General features: G+C 34.6%; 1 protein-coding gene and 3 long non-coding RNA genes across 6 annotated transcripts; 1 reads left to right on the plus strand and 3 right to left on the minus strand.

The window, feature by feature from the left end:
- The first annotated feature begins 272 nt into the window (after positions 1 to 272).
- Positions 273 to 25304, plus strand: LOC109180385. The gene is made up of 3 exons (XR_002054069.1): positions 273 to 358; positions 24199 to 24202; positions 25295 to 25304. It is a non-coding gene; the product is annotated as an uncharacterized LOC109180385 (long non-coding RNA).
- On the minus strand, positions 9584 to 13159 carry LOC109180358 (protein NRT1/ PTR FAMILY 5.4-like). Its single transcript, XM_019329887.1, has 4 exons — positions 13035 to 13159; positions 12713 to 12930; positions 11633 to 12159; positions 9584 to 10438 (listed from the first exon to the last, which is right to left on the minus strand). The coding sequence occupies exons 1-4, from the start codon at positions 13141 to 13143 to the stop codon at positions 9604 to 9606; spliced, it is 1689 nt and encodes a 562-aa protein (XP_019185432.1). The 5' UTR covers positions 13144 to 13159; the 3' UTR covers positions 9584 to 9603.
- On the minus strand, positions 17362 to 18142 carry LOC109180380. Its single transcript, XR_002054061.1, has 3 exons — positions 18042 to 18142; positions 17809 to 17841; positions 17362 to 17556 (listed from the first exon to the last, which is right to left on the minus strand). It is a non-coding gene; the product is annotated as an uncharacterized LOC109180380 (long non-coding RNA).
- LOC109180369 lies at positions 18204 to 20637 on the minus strand. Of its 3 annotated transcripts, XR_002054057.1 has the most exons (4): positions 20263 to 20635; positions 19887 to 20006; positions 18654 to 19738; positions 18204 to 18294 (listed from the first exon to the last, which is right to left on the minus strand). It is a non-coding gene; the product is annotated as an uncharacterized LOC109180369 (long non-coding RNA). The 3 variants fall into 3 exon arrangements; XR_002054056.1 differs by having other exon boundaries at positions 18654 to 20006; positions 20263 to 20637; XR_002054058.1 differs by having other exon boundaries at positions 18222 to 18280; positions 18654 to 20006; positions 20263 to 20637.
- Positions 25305 to 25315: the final 11 nt, after the last annotated feature.

Below are 25315 nucleotides of genomic sequence, written 5' to 3' on the forward strand. Positions count from 1 at the left end.
GTTGTTCAAATAACGTGCGATCGTCATGATCTAGCTAACTTTAATTTAAGTAAAAGTTCATTAATCTTTTGGGATATTTCGCAAATTAAAATTATCCTAGTCCATCAATGATACACATGGGCCAAGTGTGAGAATGTTAGAATATTTTATTCTAATGTTATTGTGGCCCATGTATTAAGTGGCTTGGACAATTAAAATCCATTGTGATAGGTAATGGGAATAAAATATGTAACAGATCAATGTTTTATTATTCCAATCTCTCTGGCTTTCAATGAGGCTATTAAGCCTATTTAATGGTATGGGTTTATGGCCCATTATTGCCATAATTCCAATATTTAATATTGGAATGGCTGTTATGGTTTAACAGGTAATATATAAGGGCCATAAACTATTTTCTATCCTATCACTTTGAAAACTAAACGTGAAAGATTGAGGGAAAAGGGAAACACTCTGTAAACCTGCAGAAAGAAACTTGGAAGAAGAAAGAGCTAAAGACTTGATCAATATCTCATGGATCAGGTTAGTATTTTAGCGCTTCCGATTAAAGTATTGGTTGAATCATTCAATGTCTATTGTTATAATCTTTCAATTTAAAATACAGTCTTTTTCAAAATACTTTGGTTCACAAATAATTATAGGGCACGAATTTTCAAGATACCTCAAGTGATATGTTATGGGTACTATTTTATATGACACGTTAAAATACCATTAATTTTATTTTTGTACTTACCCGCGTTGAACCCGTTGAATTTTCTGAATTTGATTGTTGCACTTGCATGAGCAACATTGACATAACAAATGGCTTGATATAATATTTCATTAAATATGTATTGTACAATTTGATTTTTTTAAATAGTATATAATGAAAAACAAATATTTGTTTTTGTACCTACTCTCGTTCTACCTAAATAGCTTTGACGTAACAATTGACTTGATATCAACGGACACACGAGAGCGAGATTGCGCTCAAGTGCTAATATTTCATTAAATATGTATTGTACAATATGATTTTTTTTTTTTACATTGAATTTATTGGGAAACAAATACTTCATTATGATTGAAATTATATAAAAATTCAAAATGTATGGATCAAATTAAAAAATAAAATGAAAATACATATATTTTTAAACTTTTTATATTAAATCATCATAAATTTAAAATCTGATAAAGTACTATTATTTATTTATGCTTTAATTTTAATTATAAAAATGATAAAATAATTGTACTTATATCTCATATATATACATTATGTAAAGGGATAAAATGACAATGTTCGTACATTAGTTATAATAAAATATTAATTATAAAAAAATAACATTTTTTACCTTGCTAATATATATTTGATAAATTTGTATAATATATATTTGATAAAATATTAGATATCAATCAAGTTAATAAGTCCAATTTAATAAGATAGTCAGTAGTGGGTGCAACAGTCAAAGCATAAAGTTTAGTATGTTGGGTATTTGAGGCATCAATATAAGTGGCACTTGACGTGTCAAGTAAAGTATAAATCGTAACACAGTACCACAATAATTGAATTATCTTGAAAAGTGTGCCCAGATAATTAATTTAGATCATAATATTTTGTATTTTGAAAAAGTCGAATTTAATAAGCTAATCAGTAGTGTCTGGAATAGACGAGAAGAAGAATATATGTGAGGAGACTAGAAGCTTAGAAGAACGGAAATTCTTTAGAGCTTTGTAAGAGTGAGTAGGGTGAGTGAGTAATTTCTATTTTTTTACACTCTTCTGTTGCGTTGAGTTGGATGAGTCTACGACATTCTCATTGATAGGGGTTTTGAGTGAGTTTTTTGTAAGAAAAATTTTATTTTGAAAATAATTATAATATTTAAAAGTAGAGCAAGTGACAACTCCACTAGCCCAATAGACGCGTGCAATGCACGTGTATACATGGATATTGCACGCACGCGTTTGGCTACTTATGTGTGTGTGGTTTTTTTCTTTGTTTTTTGTTTTGTTTTGTTTTTTTTTTTCCTTTTCCTCATAACTCATAAGCACTCTCTTGGCTGCTCTAGTACATGTGAATTTTTTTTTTCTTCTCCACAAAACTTGGAGGTGCCACTTTAATTAGCCACTCTTGTGTGCACAGTTTTTTTCTTCCCTTCCACGAAACAATGAAAAAAGCGTAGTGTGTTGCGGTCAAACCTCTCCTATTTCATTTCTGTCGGCACTGCTCAATTCCTCACTACCGATGACCTGCGAAGCGACAATGTAGATTGCTAACGACGGATCGGACTACTTGCGGGCTGCGGACTGCAGACAACAACGATCGCCAACTGCAACTCTTCAAGTAATTTCTTTTATTTATATTTTAAATCTTTATTTCATTTACTTTTATTTAGGTTTAATTCTTAATGCTTGATTATGTTTTTTGAATTGAAATTTGAAAATAATGATTTGAATTGGAATTAATTATTAAATTTAACTTATTTTGGATGAAATAAATAATTTTATTAAAGCTTATCCCGCTCCACTGAATGTGGATATTCACTCGCATTTTTCAATTTTAGTTTATTGATTTAGTCCGATGGATAAGCCCGATAGTTCCTAGTTTAGAGTAGGGTTAACCCAACACTAAATAAAAACAAAACAAAATCATTTAACCCAATCCAATAAACTCAACAACCCTATAGGACTAGCCCAAAACCTAGTGGACTGACCCAATTGACATCCATATACATCAACCAAGGATTGCTCTAAACCAAGGTATTCCTAAAATTTCCAATTCTCACCCAAACCCCTGTTGCAATCAGCCCTTTTGTATGCATATATGATACGAGAGAGCAATGAATTCAGGTTAGTTAATCGTCTCTAACCTTGTTTCCAATCCCTAGCAATGACGCAATGCAACTACCAAAAACCCAATCCACCATATTTTTTTAGGAATAATATGGAGCTTATCCCAAGCTAGCTACCTAGCTAATGCACACCACATCCCCACCTTTCCACCAAAATCTATTATATTCATCGTTGGCTCTAATGCCTCACTTCACAAAAGGATTTAGGCATAAGAAAGACACTCATTGCAAACATAGGCATGACTTGAGCGAGCCAGTCACCCCCTTCAACAAGATCTCTTTAATTTGCCCACCCTAGACACAAATTTATTATTATAGGCAGCTATATTTTTGGTATAAACCACACTGTGGTTCAGGTCTTTCTCTGTCCGTTTAACGGTCCAGGTCCACCCGGTTCGCTCCGGGAGGCACAGAAGCTGGCCCAAAGGGAATCGTCACTTGTGGGAATCGAACCCGGGTTATCCCGGAATTCTCCCCCACAAGCAGCTATATGATTAGACACTTTCTCCTCACTATGTTCGGACGCCATACTAACATTCCTCATAGCTTCAAACTATTTGTCAGAAATATGCCAACGACAACCCATACATGCTGACCCCTACGCATCGCCTCATATGGTCATATCCCGTCTCCTAATCCACTAACGTAATTTCCGACCACCGTGATGTTAAATTGTCCATGACCGGTCACCGCAACAAACTGACAAATTAACTAACCTCCCACTACCAACAGAGCAACTTGCAGAAATGTAAACAAATCCACAGAGAAACTAATTAATTAAGCTATGAAAACAACTACTCATCGCATGCTACCCACGTGCCAAAAACCCTAAAACCAGAAGTTAGGGAAACCCTAAACACAACACCTAACGTGAGAACTAATGGCCCGTTTGGTTCACGGAATAGGCCGGGAATGGCATAGCATTCCCAGTAATAGGCCTATTCCGTTGTTTGGTAACCATTTCTATTACCAAGAATAATATTCCTGGTAATAGCCTATTACCTCAAATAAGGTAATAGCTATTACTAGGGCCCCCCTGGTATTAGCCTATTACTGAACGCTCAGGAATAGATTTTAGAATTTATTTCCTTTTTTACCCCTTTCTTTAACCTAATTTTTTTTATCATATATATAAATTTATCCTATTTCACCACCGTCGTCGCCGCCACCACCATCACCGCCGCCGCCACCACCACCATCGTCGTCGTCACCATCACCACCATCGTCGCCGCCGCCACCACCGCACCATCACCGCCGCCGCCACCACCACCACCATCGCCGCCGCCGCCACCACCACCATCGCCACAACCGTCACCGTCCCCACCACCGCCCCCGCCCCCACCACTGCCGCCGCCGCCACCACCACTACCACCACCGCCACCGCCGCCACCAGCATCACCACCACCGCCACTGCCACCACCATCGCCGCCGCCGCCGCCACCGCCACCAGAACCACCACACAGCAGCAGCACCACCACCACCACTACCACCACCGCCACAACCGTCGCTGCCCCCACCACCACTGCCACAACCGTCACCGTCAACACCACCACCGCCACCACCACCGCCACCACCACCATCACCATCGTCACCATCGCCACCATCACATATTTTTATAAGGGTATTTATGTCTTTTAAAACATATTTCATTTCTATTCCTTAAATCAACCAAACACTGTAATATAATTCCTAAAGTCTATTCCTTCAGCGAACCAAACAATAGAATACAAATCCTATTCTATTCCTTGCCTATTCTATTCCTTATGGAATAACATTCCTATTACCTCAAAATTCATTCCGTGAACCAAACGTGCTGTAAGTGTATTGTTTGCAGTAGTACAAATTCTATTATAAGTAACAAACTTTATTATATTTGTTAGTATAAAGTATTACATTTATATATTAACCCTGAATCGTTTCGCGGATAAAGATCTAAAATTCATATTTTCAACTTGCAATTAAGCCTTAATTTCTTTTGATTTCACTCAATATAATCTTTGCTAGCATATATAAAGAAAAAGCATAATGGTCAAATAGCCTCTTTTACTACTCAAAGTTCAATTAGCACCCTAAACTGAAAAAGTTTTCAATTAACTACTACAAGTTTTTTTTTTTTTTTTTTTAAATTCAATTTTCATTTTTTGTAGGTTTATATTTATACTAATTTAATGGTAAAATGCCAACGACCTTATGGTTCAATGGCACCAATAAGAGGTTGTGAGTTCAAGTCCCAGTGCAAAACAAAATAGATAGATAATCATATGATAGATACATTCAAAATAATAATAATAATAAATGTTAGGTATTTAGATACAATTTTTTTATTGTTTTTATAAAGATATAGAGCATTAGAATTCAAAATACAAAGTTTTATTTTACCATTAAATTAGTATCCATATAAATCTGAAAAAAAATAAAAATTGAAATTTTATAAAGACTTGTAGTAATTAATTGAATGTCTTTTTAGTTCAAGGTGCTAATTGAATTTTCTTGAGTAGTAAAGGGGCTATTTGACCCTTATGCCTAAAGAAAATAATACAAATATGGACAAAATTGGCGCAGTAGAACAATAATATATATTAAGCCTATAATATAATTAAAATAATACTGTGTAAGAAATCAACAAATTTAGCATTTTAACAATTAACTAATGCGAATAGTACTATTGTAGCTTTTTGGGAAAGGAATAAATGTGCCGATTTCCTTGCGAACCTAGCGCAAAGCAACAATAGTGGCACCTGGGTCTTGGACAATCATCCGGGGGACTCGACAGTTGTTCTTGCTCAAGATGCTGGTGGTGCAAACACTCCTAGACTTAGATAGTTTTGTGGCCTAGCCTCTCTTTCATAGATCGTTATGTTGTGGAATCGTGCCCACCTTGCAAGGTGGGTACGGTTCCAAACGACGTTGTTTTCATGTGGTTAAGTATCGGTGTCGTTAGTGACATCGTTATCCTCCATAATTTTTATACTGTAGATTCATAAAATCTATACTGTAGATTCATAATTTCTAAACTGTAGATTCATAATTTATATACCGTAGATTCATAATTTCTATACAGTAGATTTATAATTTTTATACAGTAGATTCATAATATATGTACTGTAGATTCATAATTTTTAAATTGTATAATTATCAAATTATCAACATATAGTTAAGTGATTTGTGAATACAGAGTTCAACAATTGAGAATATGAACATAGTATGAACATATAGCTCTAAATTATGAACATATATTTATAAAATTATGAACATATAACTGTATCACATATTCACGAGCCTACTATTGTAGATTCATAATTTTTATACTGTAGATTTATAATTTAAATACAGTAGATTCACAATTTCAGATTTCTAAACTGTGCGATTGCGAAGAAAGAAACACCGTTAACGGCAAGTGAAAAACAAATTATTATTTTTTAATTAGAACGACGCCGTTTTCGTTGAAAATGACGCCGTTGTAGAACTGTGCCGGCACGGTTCCATAGCATAATTTGCCCTCTTTCCTCACTAAAATAAAAATTGCGAATAGTACTCGTGTCAATCGTTATACCCTACACCACGACGCACATAGCACTGTGCGCCGCGCGCCTCCCAAAACGACGTCGTTTTGGGAGGCGCGGTAGGAAGTTGCTGGGATTATGTGTATTTGTTCACACAGTTATGTGTATATGTTCATACAGTTATGTGTATTGGTTCATACAGTTATGTACATTTTTTATACAATTATGTACATTCTTTTTATACAATTATGTACATCCGAATCAGAAAATTTGTGTGTATTATGTTAATAGTTGATGTGTATTATGTTAAAAGTTTATGTTTATTATGTATTATGTTAGATTATGTGTATGATCTTTTAAAAAGAGTATGTATATTTTGTTATATAATTAATTAATTATGTACATTCATGTATACAATTAAGTGTATTCTAGTATAACATTATGTACATTCTTGAACAGCGGGTTTTTTTTTTAAAGAAAAAACTACTGCCATTCACTGGGGCGGGAAATTAAAAAAAAAAAAAAAAAAAAAACGACGTCATTTTGCATCTGGGCGCATAGTGCAACGCGCGCCGTGGTGTAGGATATAAATTGCCGTACTCGTGTAGTCTCGTGACGTTTCCACAATTTATTCATCATGGGCCGAGTCATTTTTCCTTTGGCTCATATCAGCCCAATCCAATTTGACAGGTAAATTGTGTTGTGGAATCGTGTCCAATTTGCAAGATGGACACGGTTTTAAAACTATTCATAATTATGAATATATAGTTTTATAATTATGAACATAGAATTGTGAACATAATTATGAACATATAGTTCTGTAATTTTTTTGAATGTTACTGGCCCTATTACATTGTAGTATCTGTTCATATACTTTTTCATAGTTCTGTAATTATTAATATAGAGATTCAATAATTGTAAATATGATGTTCAAAAATTATGAATATATAGCTTTATAATTATGTACATATAGTTCTGTAATTGTAAATATAGAGTTCAAAAATTATGAATATAATGTTCAAAAATTATAAATATATAATTTTATAATTATGAACTTACAGGGCGTTTGGTTTGAGGGGGGAAATTATGTGGGAAAGGAATTGTAATTCCATGGGAGTTGAATTATTGGGAATAAAGTGGGAATTTAAATTCCAGTGTTTTGTTGACAGGAATAGAATTACTGGGAATTTCAATTCCAATGTTTGGTATACATGGGAATTGAAAGCGAATACGTAGTATAAAGTCATAAATGTCCATTATTGTTGTTAGACATTAATTTTAGGTTAAAAAAAATGAAGAGGTAATTTTGACTCATCACTATCTTTTTTTTCCCAGGAATTAAAATCCAAGGAGGGGACATGGGACTTTAATTCCATAAAAATGGGGGAATTGCAATTCCCTCCAACCAAACTACAAAATTTAATGGCCTTTGGAATTAGGTGGGAATTAAGTGGGAAGGGAATTTAAAATCTCTCCAACCAAACGCTTTGTTACAGTTATAGTTCAATAATAACAATCCAATTTGACACCTCAATTTCAATTGTCATTTGGTAGTGAAAACCATAAATAATAATAAATTTAAAATTAAATTATTATTTAAAATTTATATACAAGAAACAAAACCAAGACTATGTGGTCTAATGGTACCCGGGTTGGACTTCCATTTGGAAGGTTGTGAGTTTGAGCCTCAGTGGAGGCGTTATTGGTTCTTTGTGTTTCAGTAGATTGAGAAAACTACAATGTAATAGAGCTAGTAACATTCAAAATATTATATATATACAAGAAACAAATTATTATTTTTTCATCCCTACTTGCCCGTTCAAGAAACTGGAATTGAAACTTTCTCTCACAAGTTTCACGTTGAAGCATGGAACTGAACACTGGCAATTCGTAACAAAAATGGTCCCACAAACATCCCTACTGAATCCTTATTTTGTGGACCATGTTCTACACATTTGTGTGATTCATAAATAAAATGTACATTTTTAATATACTAAAAGTATATATTACTTAAAAATACATAATTCTTTTATATATTAGTAATATTTAGTACACAAGTAATATATTTTTAATATATTAAAAATGTATATTGCATTAATGGTCCATATAACTATGTGGATCATGGCCTACACAATAGTTTGCCATCCCCACTTGAGAGGTCCATTACTTCACTTGTTCTCTAGAAGCCTAATGTGATGGATTAAACAAAAAAAAAAATATTCTAATTTTTTTTTTTATTACACTAAGAAGTTTATTGGATGGGGCATAATTATACGAGACACATTTCAATTTGTACCATACTCAAACTAATTATTGTTCGTACCGGAACGATTAAATTAACGGACGAAGTGCTGACCATATTAGTTTTTTCATACGAGGAGCTTTTGAAGCGTTTAATGAATAAGCTAAGAGTGCACGGTTACTTATGCTAAGGCTCTGTTTGGCAAACCTAGCTGAAAAACTATAAGTTAGGAGCTGAAAAGCTATAAGCTCGGAGTTGAAAACTGAAGAGTTGTTAAGCTAGCTGTTATGATTGAAAGTGTTTGGTAAAATTAACTTTTTAATAAGCTGATAAATGTAAAAATACTAAAAAGGACATTTTCATAAAATTTAAATTAGTTTGTTTACATATTAAAATTTAACATTTCGTCTTTAAAAAAAAACATTTTGAAATAAAATTTTTAGCATAATCATGATCTAGCATCTCATAATGAAGTAACAATATTGTTGCAAATCTAATAATAATAATAATAATAATAATAATAATAATAATAATAATATTTGTGGTGAAAATTGCGGATAAAGAGAAGAGAAAAAGGTTTTAATTGGGAAGGATAAATTATGTCATTTCTTTAATAAGGATAAAGATGGAAAAAAAAGTTAGGAAGCTAAGACCTTATTTTTAAACGTTACTTAAGGTAGCGTTCCAAAATAAGATCTTATTTTAAGTTAGGGGTTTATTTTAGAAACATTATCAAACAGAGTTTATAGTTTATTAATAACTTAAAATAAGCTATAAGCTCTTAAATAAGCTCTGCCAAACAGAACCTAAGTAGATTATACTAATTTTCTTATTTATAAATTATGATTATGATTAATGTGATACCATCTATCCATGCTTTGTTTTTTGAATGTAATACCGGCCAAAAACATATCCATAATACCATTTTGGAAATATAAGAATTTTCTACAAGCTAGTTGTCAAGTTAACAACATTTTCATGGTAATTTTCAGCCATAAAAGGTTACATATGCATTAATACGTCGTTTGTCGTCTTGTCAAACCTTCGCCGCAGCCTCCATTTTCTTGTACACAAAAGCTTTTGCGGCGTAGACATAAATGCAGAAGTTTACGGCGCCGAGACAGGCGAGAAGCCAGTAAAAGTAGTTGAGATGAGATCTGTTGAGGTTGTCGACGAGCCATTGGTGTCCGGATTTGGCGGTGATTCCTTGGAAGATCGTGATGAGGACGCCGCTGATGAAATTTCCGACGCCGACGACGCTGAGGTACAGGGCGGCGCCGGTGCTGCGCATCTGGACGGGCATTTGGTCGTAGAAGAGCTCCTGGAGGCCGACGACAGTGAAGACGTCGCTGAGGCCAGTGAGGATGTACTGCGGCGCCAGCCACCAGATCGTCATCGGGAGAGTGGCCGTGGGGGAGTCGAGGAGGCCGTTCTCCGCCGCGACACGGAGGCGCTTGGTTTCAAGTACACCGGCGACCGCCATGGTGACGGTGGAGAAGAAGAGGCCGACGCCGATTCGCTGGAGCACGGTGATGCCGGAGGGGAGGCCGGTGAGGTTCCTGGCGGCGGGGACGAGGAGGAGGTCGTAGAGGGCGACGGAGACAAGGATTGTGGCGCTGGTGACGACTTGGAAAGACGCCGGCGGGAAATGAAAGGAGCCGAGGGATCGGTCCAATGTGGCGCCTTGCTTGATGAAGAAAGTGCTCTCTTGGGCTATCACGGCGGCGAAAGTGAGGCAGCTCAGCCATATGGGGATGAGGCGGAGGAGGAGCTTCACTTCCTCCACCTGGCTCACGCTGCAAAGCCGCCATGGATTACGTTTCTCGCTGCAGGCGTCTGTGTCGTCTATGATTGTTGCCTTGTCTAGGAATCTGCAAAAACTCCCCCAAATAATTACAATAACTAAATCACAACTTAATATAAATAATGTCATTTTCCTCCAAAGTTACATTTTGATGCAATGGTGACATGTAACAAGAAATAAATAAAGTTTTTTTGTTCAATACTACATAATTGAACGAGGAAATTAAAGCAATCGGAGCAGCCCAACCAAAGCACGCTGATTTCACAAGGGTGTTATTATTTGCACCACCATTTGGTCAATAGTGGGTATAAAGTATTTTGAAATTGTAAAGTAATAAGGTCCAAATTGGACATTGAATGAAAAAAAAAAAAAAAAGAGTGCAATTAGACCACTAACATTCCAAATGTATGCAATTTCACCTGATGGCAGGTTACCATTAATTTTATCAGGTTACCTACTTACGTGGCAGCTGAGTTGACTTTAGTGTTTTATTTATTAAAACTTTTTTTTTTAAAAAACCAAGCATATGGTTTCGACGGAAACAAAAGCTACGCTTTTTTCCCCCTCAATGAAAAATATTTTCCATTTACTGAATTTTACTTTCTCACAAGCTACGGTCTCATAACCTCATAAACTTATTACTCAGACAATAGGTGACAAGCACCGTGTGATTTACGAACTATAAACTATATAGGTCAGTATATCAAATATTAACTCATACACATGTATAAGTGTTTTTTTAATGTAGTATGTTAAATTAATGACGGGATTCGTGTTAGAATAATTTATATATTAAAAAAATGAGATTTGGTTGTATAGTTTCTAAAAATATTATTACAAATCGCAGGGATTTGATAGGATTTTTTTCCATTTAATATTTGTATTAATAATTGTAATTAATTAATTTTGGGGCATGATCCACATACCTTAACACAAAAGGTTAAATCCCCAACTTTAAGTGCCCTCACACTCCGACTCGACAAAGCATGATCGACATACCTAAGTCCGCATGTGTAGCTCAACTGGTCATAGAGGTGAAACTTTGGAAGAATGACCAGGGATCGAGTCTCACCAGCGACAGTGTGGGAACAACCTCTCAAAGTGAGGGGGGTTCCTTGTGCGCAGTGAACACCGATCTAGTCTCTGTGGTTCATGTTCAGTTGAGTCACCATGATTTACATCCTCCCAAATGCTCTGTCGGGTCGGGGTGTGGGGAGCTTTAGGGTTGGGGTTCAGCCTTTAGGAAGAATGATCGACATACCTAAATTGATTGGTACGTGCCAAAGAGCGAGTCCAAAGTCGTTCACGATCCGAGCCGCCGCCACTTTTGTCGTCTCCATACCAAACACCACGGCCGTCGCGCTCCTCCAAGAGGCCATGCTTACTGATGGCGGCGACCACCACATGCGCCACCCTAGTGAACGGGCTCCCCACCGGAGCTTCCCTGGCATATGTCCTACTCCCGACTAGGAACACTGCCAACGCAAGCACGGTGACGGCTGCCAGCATTCCGTACCCCACGGTCCAGCCGACGTAATCCTCGACGTAAACCACGACCAGGATGGCCAGGGTGGTGCCCACGAGTATCCCCAAGTACCACCAGTTGAAGAAGGAGCTCTTGGCCTCCTTCTCCGCCGGCAGGTCGTCGCCGAACTGATCGGCGGCGAACGTCTGCACGCACGGCTTGTGCCCTCCTTCCCCGACGCTTACAGTGTAAAGCGCGACGAAGAAAAGTGCGCTATGCCGACGCAGCGCCGCCGTCGACGCCACCACTAACATCACCAGCCCCTGCAAATTAAGCCACCGCACCGTTAGTTTTAATAATATTCTCGTAGACTAGTTTAGTTGTAACTTCTTCCTAATTTTCCTCCAATTGTGTTACTAATGACTATTTATAATATGTGATACAATCTCGGAAAAAAATTAATGTTGTTGAAAGAATATACAGAATAGACAAGGAGAAAGGAGGATAATCTCTTATTCACCACCTATTTCTACGTATTACAACAATATATATAATATACATTTGTAGCAGAAAGCAATAATAATAAACATAAATATTTAACTATTACACAATCAATTCTCATAATGTCCACAATCATTAAGTTTTATAACAAATGTTAATTAATCTGAACATCCAAAAACAGTAATTCTTAATTGTTGGTGGCTAAAATGGCATCACATATTCCGCACACTATACACTTTCCAATTTTCATTATTATCACTCTAGCTTCTTTCAAAAATTTATTATCACTCTAGCTAATTGCGAGACAGTTTGAGTGACTGACGTTTAAATTGAGTTGAAAAAAAAAAAAAAAAAAAAAAAAAAACTGTATTGTACCAGAATATAGACGGTGGTGGAAACGACGATGGTCTTGAACCGACCAATGTAGGAATCGGCGAGAAAAGCGCCGATAATCGGGAAAAGAGCGGAAACGCCGAGAAAAGTGTTCACATTCCTGGCGGCGGTGGCGGTCGGCTGGCCGAGGACGGTGGTGAGGTAGGTTATGAGGTTTCCGGCGACGCCGTAGTAGGAGAATCTCTCCGCCATCTCCACAACTGCAATAAACAAAAAATAAATTAAAACTGAACTAATTTCGCAGAATTGCATAGCTATTGTATAATATATACGAAGCTAGCTAGGATCAGAAGGTGGAGCTTACAGATGATGAAAATGGCGGATTTCCAACCGCCTTTGCGGTCCATCTGTCCTCCGTCGCCATTAGAAATGGGCGCGATGGGAGAGATTGGTAATAGCAGCTGGGAATCCATGGTAGTAATAATGAGTGTTACCGGTTTTCTAAACTAGCTAGCAAATTCATTTTATAGCAAATAATGGGGTGGTGAAGTGGAATCTTGTGCTTCGATCCTTCATTGAATATGATCTACTCCGTATCATTTTTCTCCAAATAAGAATTTTTTAAATCTTATTTCCATTTTTGGATAGAATTTTAATCTTATTTCCACATAAAGATTATTTTTTCGATTATGTTTTAGTACTTTTATGTCCTCGTATGGTATGTTTAATTTGTCACACCACTTCATCATACACCCATATAATAATTTTAACCAAATTACTTTTATATATATATATATATATATATATATATATATATATATATATATAATTTTTGTGTTGTTATTGTCACGTTATATATTCTTGTTACATTGCAGCCTTGTCATACACTTGCATAATAATTATGACCATATTATTTTTATGTTGTTATTATCACATCGTACTTTTTTTTTTTTTTCATTGGATCCTTGTCATACACTTGCATAATAATCATGTCCATATCATTATTATAGTGTTTTTATGTAGTTGTCACATTATATATATCTTGTCAGATTACAACCTTGTAAGTTTAAAATGATATACTTTAATAGCTTTTTTCATATATTCATCTTTCAAAATTGTTGCCTCGTAAGTTTAAAATTGTATACTTTAATAGCTTTACATGTCACTAATTGATTAGATACTTTAGTCTTTCATTAATAGTGGGTGGAGTCGGTTAATTTCTGCGCACTTAATGATTATAAATCATGTTATGAGGGAATTTAAGAAGAAAAATAATATAAGGGGTAGAAAGCATTTTCTTTAAGAATGAATTGTAATGGGGTTATTTTAAATAAAATAATAAAAATGCTATTTAATATTATAGTATAATGGTGAATTTTTTGTTTATTAGTTTGAATTTTTTTTTAGTACTATTAACTCTGTTACAATGCAATGCCAGTCAATATCACCTTTACTGAAGTTCAAACTCACAACTTCTTATATGAGAGAGCAATTTTGTGTCATTAGATCATAAGTTCCTTGGCTAGCTATATATATATATATATATATATATATTTGAAAGTAATAATAGTGGTGTATTAATGGATAAACTGAGCAATAGAGTCAGGAGGGACAGAGTCCCAGTACATAGGTTCTTCCTGATCGAAAGCTAACGAAGCTAAAGTATGAGCATGAAAATTAAGTATTCTAGAAATATAACTTAAAGAACAATGTGTAAATAATGATATGGTTGTCTTACATTGATTCACAATGATCTCAATATAGGACAAATTAGCCGTTGGGCCTGAGTATAATGCATTCCGCAGCTCTGAGCAGTCTGTTAAAAGATCTACCATCCCGATATCCCGATCCTTAAGCCAAGACAGCGCCTCTTTGCAAGCAAGTGCCTCCGTCATAACGGCCGATAGTTCCTTGGCTATATATAAGTTACTTGAATACAATAATTCATGAATAGTGTCAAGTGGTGGACAAAAATGGATAAAAAGTGAGATAATTATTTTTAACATTTGTCCCACTCCCATTTTTACTGTCCCGTTAATAGTGTTATGAGTATATTTAACATTTGCTAAAATTAATCTGTTTTTTGTTTGTTTTTTCAATTAAAAGTTTAAATAATATAACTTCATCAAATATATTACGGAGTATTTTTTTTTTTAATGCTATTACGGAGTATATTATTAATATTAAAGAAATCCTGAAATCCTCATTAAATTATTAGTAATCAATTCTTTAAATGAGTTAATATCAGTTCCTTCAAGTATGGTGTTCATATCAAGTTTACTTCTTAACTTTTAAATTGAGCATTTTGGTCCATTAAATTGCGATAATAATCAATTAGAGATAAATTCAATCAAATAACATCACATTAATGTACAAATATTAGGCTATCTTCATGTTATAATTATTCCCGCAAAATCATCCATTGCAACTTGACATGGAGAGAGAATTTTTTTTTTTTTTTAAATATATATGGCATAGGTTGCAAACTCGCAACCTTGACAAAATGTTGTCGCGGCAACTGTGACAACCTTTTGTACTTCTTTTTTATTTATTTTGTTTTCATATGATGTGAATGTGAGGTCTCTTTTGAAATTGAGAGAGTATTACAAAAATATAGAAAAAAAAATTATGAATTTGGTGATATGAAAGTATGACACGCTTTTAAAAGTAAGAGAATTGTTGGCATAAGTAATTAATGTCACTATTTATTGATTTTTTTTTAGAGAATGATGTGGCTTGAAATCCTTGCAAGTAAAGTGTGGCAAAAGTACAATGTCATGTGTGGAGAGATAATTTTGGTCATTTTTAAATCATGTTTAATAATTTAAATAATAATAATATTGATGAAATATACTAGTTTTTTAATGTGATTTGAAATGTGTATCCACTTTTGAAAATGAGTCGTAATTTCATTAATGTAAAGAAATAGTGAACGGATTGCAAATTTGATGTGTAGCGGTATAACCCACTTTTAAAAGTGCGAGAGTATTAGCTGTGGTAAAATTTCAGGGTTGAGGATAGCCTTAAGATGAATGTGATGTCACTTTTAATCGAATACGAAAACAATCAATCATATATTGTCATACAAGGAGGTGAATATTAAGAGAAAAAAATCAAGGGAATGGGGAATTTAGATTCATTTTGAGAATACAAAGGGTGTGTTTGGTTGGTGGGTTTTGCCCATAAGAATGGGTATGAAAGTGATTGTTGTTGTTTGCTTGATAGGTTTTTAGAACACTACTATGAGTTTCGAATACCCCATCAATTGAAAAACTCATACCCAAATACAATAAGGGTTTCATTCTCTTATTCATTTTCAAGCACTACTATTAGTAACCATTCTCATTCCACCCTACTACCAAACATGTTAAATACTTTCACCAAAATCCATTATCATTACCAAGTATTTGATACCCATTCCGATTCCGATTCCTATGTGCGAACCAAACACATCCAAAGTTTTATTGTCGCATTATGATATAAACTTATAATGAAACATAGGAGAAAGGTAATCGGTATAGAGTGTATTTATGGATAAACATTATAAGGGTAAATTAGTAAAAGAGACAATTGTAGTAATAATATTGACGAGGTGTTTGGTTGGATGTAGTTGGAATTTATTTTCAACTATATTCAACGACAAGACAAATTACAAAAAATACTTTATGGATTACCAAAAACCTACTCATAACTTTTATTCCAACTTGTGTTCAAATTTGATTGGAAGAAGAAAAAAGGAATGGATAAACATCACGACACCTATTAAATTAAGCAATCAAAGCATGCCATGTCATAAGGAGTGAAAAATGTGAATAGAAATTGAGAGTCCATGTAGAATTACTCACAAATTACAGTGGTTGGTCACTCTCGCCAAATCTCAGTGGAAAATAGTAATAGGCTGGTAAATTAATGAGAGTATTTTTGTCATTTTACTTCTATTTTCTTTCTTTCCCGACCCGACCTTTTTCTTCAACCCTGAACTCTGGGTTCCCAGACCACATGTCTCCATCATTGGACCATTTTCAATATCTCCATCAACATATATATGATGATGATCATATGAGAACCACCATCCGCATGAATACATGAAAACCAATATGGTATATAAAAAAATATATATCTATGGATGAGATTAATTTGATATATTCAACATTCACTACAAGAAAATTGTTCATTCGTGAGAAGTAAAACCGTCGCTAAAGAGTCAAAACCCATCATGAAAGACTTTTAATGACGGGAAATTTACCGTCGCGACCCGCCGTTATAGCTTCCGCGGTTAAAAATAATTAATGACGGGATATGATACCATCATTAGTGAGCTTATAGTGATAATATATTTACCGTCACTAAAATGTTCTTTTTGTGACAAAGAATCCCGTCATTAATAAAATTATTCACTAACATAATTTCTTCTCATCTATTCTTTTAATGATGAAGAATCCCGTTATTAATATTGTTATTTACTAACAAAATTTTCTCTCATTATATTAGATTTTGCCTGTCACTAAATATTATATTTTATTATCAAATATTTTTTTAATTTTAATTTGAATAATTGTTGTTGCTCAATCAATATTAACTTTTGTAATACATTTTTTTTATCATAGATATTATGCTATTAACTATAGATATTGTATTAGTACAATTTAAAATTGTAACAATAATGCAATCAAAGTAAACTCATCAATATATTAAAAGACTTCATCAAGGCAGAAAATAATTATAGCTAACAAATAGCCATAATAATGTATCTATTGGCTATTTTGAAAGGTGAGACCGTACAAATAAACATTTTTAGTTTAGACAAAAACTAACCCAAAGCAAAAATGTCCAATCTACTTCAATGCAGTGTTAGGTATGCCATTTTTCATCAATAGCTTTGTCACCTGGTAAATAAAAATAGCCAACAAAAATATGCTCAGTATAATTGAATAAATAATAATTTGTAATTGTGAATTATTGATGTATGTATATATAAATGCCACTATACATATCAAACTGATGCATTGAGACAACTTAATGACATGAAGCTAGTTCCAACACAACATAACACTAACAATTTTAAACAAAAAGCATCAATATTCAAAGCAAAGGAAAAATAAATTTCATATCAATATAAACAAATGAAGTGAACTTACATCATCCAAAAGCACATTGTCAGTAAAAGTTACCTACATTGTAATGCAAAATATAAGAATATTGAAAGAGGATGTAATAACCTTATGCTAATACAAAAATAAATAAATAAATAAATAAACAAATAACTTGATACGCACCTAGATCATTCAAGTCATCTAACAAAAACTTTTCCAAAAGTCACAACTTATATACATACATATACTCGTAAAAGTAATAGAAATTTGTAATTTACCTTAATACTAAAGTCAAAAGAAACAATGTTAATATCTTGAGTTCTAAGCACTCTGCAACAACAAAAATATGGTCATTTGGTACAATGAAATCCAAAAATAATATAAGTTAGTTACTCCATAAAAGGTTGATCTCGATAGGGGAAAGATTCGATGAAACTGTCCTTCAAGAGCAATGATACCTAATAGAGGAAATATTTAGGTAAGCAGGAGACTGCACATCTACAAACCACTGAAAATCCTGCAAAATGTGCACTAATTGAAGCAGAGAACAGAATTAGCATAACTAGAGACAGGAGCAACTAACATTTCTTACTGTTTTTCTCTTCAAAAAATCATTATTGTACTGACCTTGAACATGAAAGAGTGATATAATTTTAATCATTCAGTTCTATGCCTTATGTATTCTAAACTAATTACCAACATCAACGAGAGGCAATAGTGGCAATATAGAAACAACTAAAATGAATCACAAAAATTAAGAATATAAACTATAACAAATAAAGGAATTAAAAACCAGATTATGTTGTTAAATATAATGGGGAAAAATGTAAAAAATCGTCAATTAATGCCTAAAAGTAATCACTGTTCAGCACCTACACGATCAAACATACCCTGTGGCTTTGGCACAACATGTGGGCTCCATATATAGCCAGTAGGTAGGTGAGATATTGATCCATGGTATGTACTGAAATATGCAATTGGAGTAAGATTAAGCTTCTTTTTTCAGAAGTCACTGATGTAACTTCTTATACCCCACCCTATCAGCAAGTCCACTAGTATATAAAAAAGCTGGATTAAGTAGTGAAATGTTAGGCAACAAATAGCAGAATTTAGAGAACTCATAAACAATTTTTTTTAATACAGAAGACTGATATGCAGTGAAATGTTAGGCAACAAATAGTAGAATTTAGAGAACTCAAACAATTTTTTTAATGCAGAAGACTGGAATTTTATCCAGAACCCAGCACTCTGAGGTACATGAGCCAATGGATGAAGAAATTCAGACGTCGGCCTGCCTATTAAAGAAACATGTAAGGCATCATCTTAAAAAGTGTAAGTTCAAGGCAGAGAAAATAAATGAAATGATCCACATGATATATAAGTAAATATAGGGTTGAAGGCTAATGAAACACACTGTCCCCTCTCATCCCATTCCCCAAGGGCATTGCCAAAGGATTCCCATACACATTACACCTTGCTACCTTGAGGCCTTGAATTTTCTGGTCAAAAGTGTCATAAAGATGAGCCAGTTCAGCAGCTTCATATCTATTAATCAAATAGAAAATGTGGCATTTAAAATACTCATGAAATTGCATGCACAAAGCATCTTTTTGTTTCCGCAACTCCAAACACTACTACCTAATACTCTTCAATGACATCTTTCAGAAAACAGTTAATCAAATGCTGAATACTATTAAGCCACAACTTGGTGTAGACATAAACTATTAAGCCACAACTTGGTATAGATGTCAAATAGTGATTTATTAGTAAGTACACCAACGATTCTAGAGCATAGTAGTGAATATTTAAAGATAAAAATCAACTAGAATCTAAAGAAGCTGAGGAACTAAAGTTAGCAAGAGTTAGTACCATATGCAGGAGGATTTGCAATAATTGCTTGGTGAGGGACTTTCCAGATTGCACCTTTGGGCTTAATAACCATGATACTTTGTCTGTTTCCAAATTAAAATCTCTACTACAAAATACAATAATTGCATTTTCATGATTTACAACAGAACTGACAAATAATAAATTGGGTAATTGAAATCAGGATCACAACCACTTTAGACACTAACTTAAACACAAACATAAAATAAAATACATGCAAGTCAAGGAGCTCTTACATTCTGATAAAACCCGAGGGTCACCACCCAAAGGATAGAATTCTACAACTGCTGATTTCACAAAATCATGGAACTTGATAACTTTATATGAGTTGTAAGCTTAACACGATGACCAAACTCCTGTTAACAAACATCAGAGGTAAATAAAAATGAAAGCAAGGAATGCAGATGACCCAACATGGGACAAACAATCTTAAGAAATATAATAGACTATCATCAAATCATAGTAAAGGAGTACTCTCATTGTATGAAAAACTGCCATACTCATTATTTTGGATATCAAAAAACTGTAATGTAACATAAATCTGATCAATTGAAGTTTCAATTGTCAAATTTTTTTAAAAAATAACAAATATAGATAACAAGAAATACTTACCGGCTGTGGGCGAACTGGTCGGCGGCTATCGCAGGGGAGGCGAAACCCTCTTCGTCGGTCGTCATCAGCAGCTGCTTCGTCGCCCGTCGGATTCGTCAGCATATAGAAACACAGCCAAAAAAATTAGAAAATAAGATAATAAGAAACACTTACCGGCGGTGGACGAATTGGTCGGCGGCTATCGCAGGGGAGGCTGAGCCCTCGTCGGCGGCTATCGCAGGGGAGGCGGAGCCCTCGTCAGCAGGTTCGTCGCCCTTTGTCGGCTTTGCCTGGAATCGCCTGGACTACTGGAGGAAGCGAGAAGAAGACAAGACTTGGAGACTTGAGGGTTTCAATTTTTTTTAGAAGCAGATTAGAATTGGGCGCCCAAATATAAGGTTTTGGTGGGAATGAAATTTTAGTGGAATAATTTTCACATATCAATAGTGAGGGTAATAACATCTTTTGATCAATAGCGAGAGTATACTTTTTAAATAAATATAAAAATAAAAATAAAATTTCGTCATTAAATTATAAACATTTAGCTAGAGTAATTTTTAACTCTCACCAAAACTATGCAAATGATACATTTAGTGAGAGGTTTTTCTACCCGTCACTAATTTTTTGTCGCTAAAAATTGTTTTTCTTGTAGTAATTCGCATGTGCATATAGGGCATGTGTTGTGTGCATAATTAGTCATGTGTGCATATTAAGCATGTGTTGTGTGCAAATATAGGATTTGCACACAACACATGCTCCATATGCACACGTGAATGTTGAATTCACCCAACAGAACTCATCTAAAGCTCTATTTTTTAATGCACTATATTGGTTATCATGTACTCATGGGAATGGTGATTCTCATATGATCACCCATATATATTTACTAAAGCCCTACCTGGTCCTAGATTATTTTTTCTTAGAGACAAGCTACAGGTCACTACTGTACTTTGTGTTTGGGGGGGAGTATTAGGACTCTATGTATTTGAGTTAGATTATGTTTCTGTATCCCAATCTCCCTGAGACTCTCTCTTTATATATACACTTGTAATATATAGTTTTGTAATTACATTACTCAATACAATTCATTTAGTTCTCATCGTAGCGAACAAATACGCTTTAAAAAAAGAAAGAAGATGAAGTTAAAAACTATAGGGGTGGAATAAGATACTAGAATGAAGCACTTACTCGATTAGAGCTGAGATTTTAATGAAATTTAGTTCGGTTTTTGAAATACAAGTGTGATGCTTGATTATTTAAATATTTATAAAATTGTAGACGTATACACATGAGATACTCGTCATATAATTAAAGTCAGTAATGATGTCAATACAACAAAGAGTAGCAAGTGTAGCTAATTTGGATCATGCTCTCATACAACTATAACTAGACGCTTGCCTTATCATGTTGTCAAAAAAAGGACACGATTTAAATTAGCTACACCTGTTATTGACATCACTATATGCGGTGTGTTAGGTTTCTGATATCACTGTCTGGGAGTGTGTTCGGTTTTTGTCGCACATTCCAAATATCTTATGTTATTGACATCACTATTTATTTTGTTGCCGCCCTGCAGTCGCACGTTCCAGATATCTTATGCTATTGACATCACTATTTTTTTGTCGTCACCCTACAGTCGCACATTCCAAATATCTTATGCTATTGACATCACTATTTTTTTTGTCGCCGCCCTGCAGCGTTGTGTTAGGTTTTTATCGCTTCCTCTTGCAGACTGTTGACATCACTGTATATAGTGTGTTAGGCTTTTGTCGCACAATCCAGATGTAAATGCGCGAGAGTGAGCTCTATGCTATACTACTATTAAATCTCTTTCTAAAAGGCTCTAATCTTGTATATATAGTGGTGCAAATCCCTTTCTTTTTTTTCGATGTGCGACAAATGTTACTTATAAGCCATTCCACCTCAATTTTCAAACTTAAATGAGTCTACTTTGATAATCAATTTCTCATCCACCCAATATTTGTTGTGAGCATACAATTATATGACTAAACCCAAACCGGAAATAAACCTCACAATATTTGTACCACAAAATATTCACCTACAATGTCATTTTTGCTATTTGTTCCAACAATAGATTCCAACTAGGTTGAATTCATGCATGAACCCCAACGAATCGTTACATATTGATGGAGAAAATAGATTTCTACATAGAAAAAATGAATGATATAAGGTGATAAGGTATTTGCAGGGAATTAGGCAATAAGCATGCAGGACACAAGGATTTAACGTGAAAATCAAAACAGTAAAAATCATGAGCCTTTTTAGACTAAACCAAGCTGGAATTCTTTATTATGTATATTGTAAGCACACGTACATAGGCAGTCATGGCCATTGAGTAGAAGATGAAGATAAGTACGTAAAATAAACATTATTTTGGAATGGAAATGAGTCTGAGATCGTTTGTTTAGTCCCTAAGCCTTTATATAAAGTCATTTATTGACAGTTGCAACTTCTAGTAGCCCTCTATACTTTTTTTGCGTGAACTTCTTCTTCCTTGACTATTGAATAATAATTGTATGATGTGGCAAAGATTTTAATAGTCAGGGATTAAATGTGGCAAAGATTTAAAAGTCGTGAGATCAAATCTGAAAATTTTAATAGTTGGGGATCAAATGTGGTAAGGATTTAAAAGTTGTGGGACCAAATCTGAAAATTTTAATAGTCAGGGACCAAATGTGGCAATGATTTGAAAATGGGAAAATTGTAAAAAACGCCCCTCTATAATATGCCAATTATCAATGTCACCCATGAATTATGAGTGGTGTAAATGTTGCCCCTCAATTATCAAAATGGTGCACATATAGCCCCTCCCGTAACGGACATGTGGTTCCCCACCGCTGTCCATCGCTGGTACTTCGAATCGAGGGACGGAAAAAATAACTAAATTACATATTTACTCCGACTTAACGGTGTCGTACACTAACGGGGAACCACAGGCCCGTTACGGGAGGGGCTATATGTGCACCGTTTTGATAATTGATGGGCAACATTTACACCACTCATAATTCAGGGGTGACATTGATAATTGCCATATTATAGAGGGGCATTTTTTATAATTTTTCCTTTAAAAATCGTGGGACCAAATCTAAAAATTTTGATAGTTAAGGACTAAATGTGGAAATAATATCATACTCGTGGGACCAAAAGTGGAAAAAACTCAAACAAAAAATATTCTAAAATTACACTAAGAGGTGTCCTGAGTGGGACATAATTATAGGAGACACATTTAAATTTGTACTGTACACGGTACACAAACTAATTATTGTTTGTATCAAAACGACCAAATTAAGGATAAAATGCTAATCATATTAGTCTTTTTTTTTTTTTTTTTTTTTTAAAAAGGGTCTTTTGAATTGAAACGCATAATGAATGAGAGTGCACGGTCAACCAGGTTATACTAATTTTCTTGTTTATAAATTATGATTATGATTAACTAGTATTTGTCCCGTGCGATGCACGGAAAATATGTTATAAAAATATACACTATATGAGGTTTATTCATATATAAAATTTTTGTTATTTAATAATTATTATGTGTGAATTCTTATGATAAAATTATGAACATAAATATATTTACAATTAAAATAATATTTAAGGTGGGTGATTACTACAAATCTTAAACTATATTAAAAATTTAGTACATAGTATTTAATATTATAAATTTTTAAGAACTTAGTAAACTACAATAGTAATTGAATTACAATTTTAGAGTCACCACGGATCAAAATTTTTAGACCTTTGAGATTTCTAACTCTAGATGTAGCAACGTACAATTGACCTTTAAAGACCAAAATCACAATCTTAGTTAGAACATTGATTTTTTTCTTCCAAATACTATCGAATTAAGTGTGTAATCAATAAAAGATTGAGAACTAATAATTCGAGAATATAATCTTAATGTTACTAAGCCTACTTCACGTTAATTAAGTTGGAGAGTGTTGTTGGATAGTATCCGATGAATCCACGAATAACGCATCTTTGTCTCCGTCGTCCTCAATATGTACATCAACAATCTTAAATATTAAGCCACATAGCTATGCTATATATTAATTTCAAACTTATGGACTTTGGGGTTGCATGCATGCTTCTTAAAGCCATATGGCTTTCCTTGTTGCTGAGGAACAAGATCTGAATGACTGCCCTTATTGGACTAAAGAAGCTTCAGGGGTTTTCTCGGTAAGCTCCGCTTACAACATCGCGATTGGAGAAGCTCTTCCCATAACAGAGGCAAACTGGGAGAATGTTTGGAAGCTCAAAGTGCCCAACCGCATTCGTTTATTCATCTGGCTCTTGAAACATGATAGGATTATGACAAATCAAAACAGGGCCAAAAGGGGCTTCACGAATTGTGATAAGTGTTGGAGATGTCCTGATACAATTGAAGATTCAGACCATGTGATTCGCAAATGTCCCGTTGCTGCAGAGGTATGGAACGCAATTCTTCCTTCATTGCCTGAGCTATCTAGCAACCTCCCATTCGCCACTTGGTTAGATAAAGGAATCTCAAGAAGACATGATGGCAGAATTCCGATTAGTACAAGCACTATTTTTGCTATTACTGCGTGGTGGATCTGGAAGTGGAGGAACGATGTCATCTTCAACTCTGCCAGCAAACCTCTCCAATTTAAAATTGCCTGGATAAGATCCCAAGTTGAAGAAGTGGCCTCTGCATTTGCAAGAGCTAGGAGACCAGGTGCTACAGAAAATAAGTCCCCTTGGATTAAACTTTGTTGGACTAAACCACAAGAACGCTTTGTAAAGATTAACGTGGATGGCGCTGCTAACCCCACTACATCAAGGGCAGGAAGCAGAGGAGTAATTCGAGATGAAGCTGGAAAATGGATAAATGGCTTTGTGCACAACATTGGCTGCTGCTCACCACCGGAGGTAGAAGCATGGGCTCTACTAAAAGGAATCCAACTTGCAGCACATATGGGTTTCAACAAAGTGCTCTTTGAATGCGACGCTACAATGATACCGGAGTATATGAATAACAGCTCTCCTCCTACTACTGTGATGCACAATATTCTAGAAGCATGCAAAAAAGAACTCC

Source organism: Ipomoea nil, unplaced genomic scaffold, assembly GCF_001879475.1.
Source record: "Ipomoea nil cultivar Tokyo-kokei standard unplaced genomic scaffold, Asagao_1.1 scaffold0188, whole genome shotgun sequence".
NCBI classification, from domain to species: Eukaryota; Viridiplantae; Streptophyta; class Magnoliopsida; order Solanales; family Convolvulaceae; genus Ipomoea; species Ipomoea nil.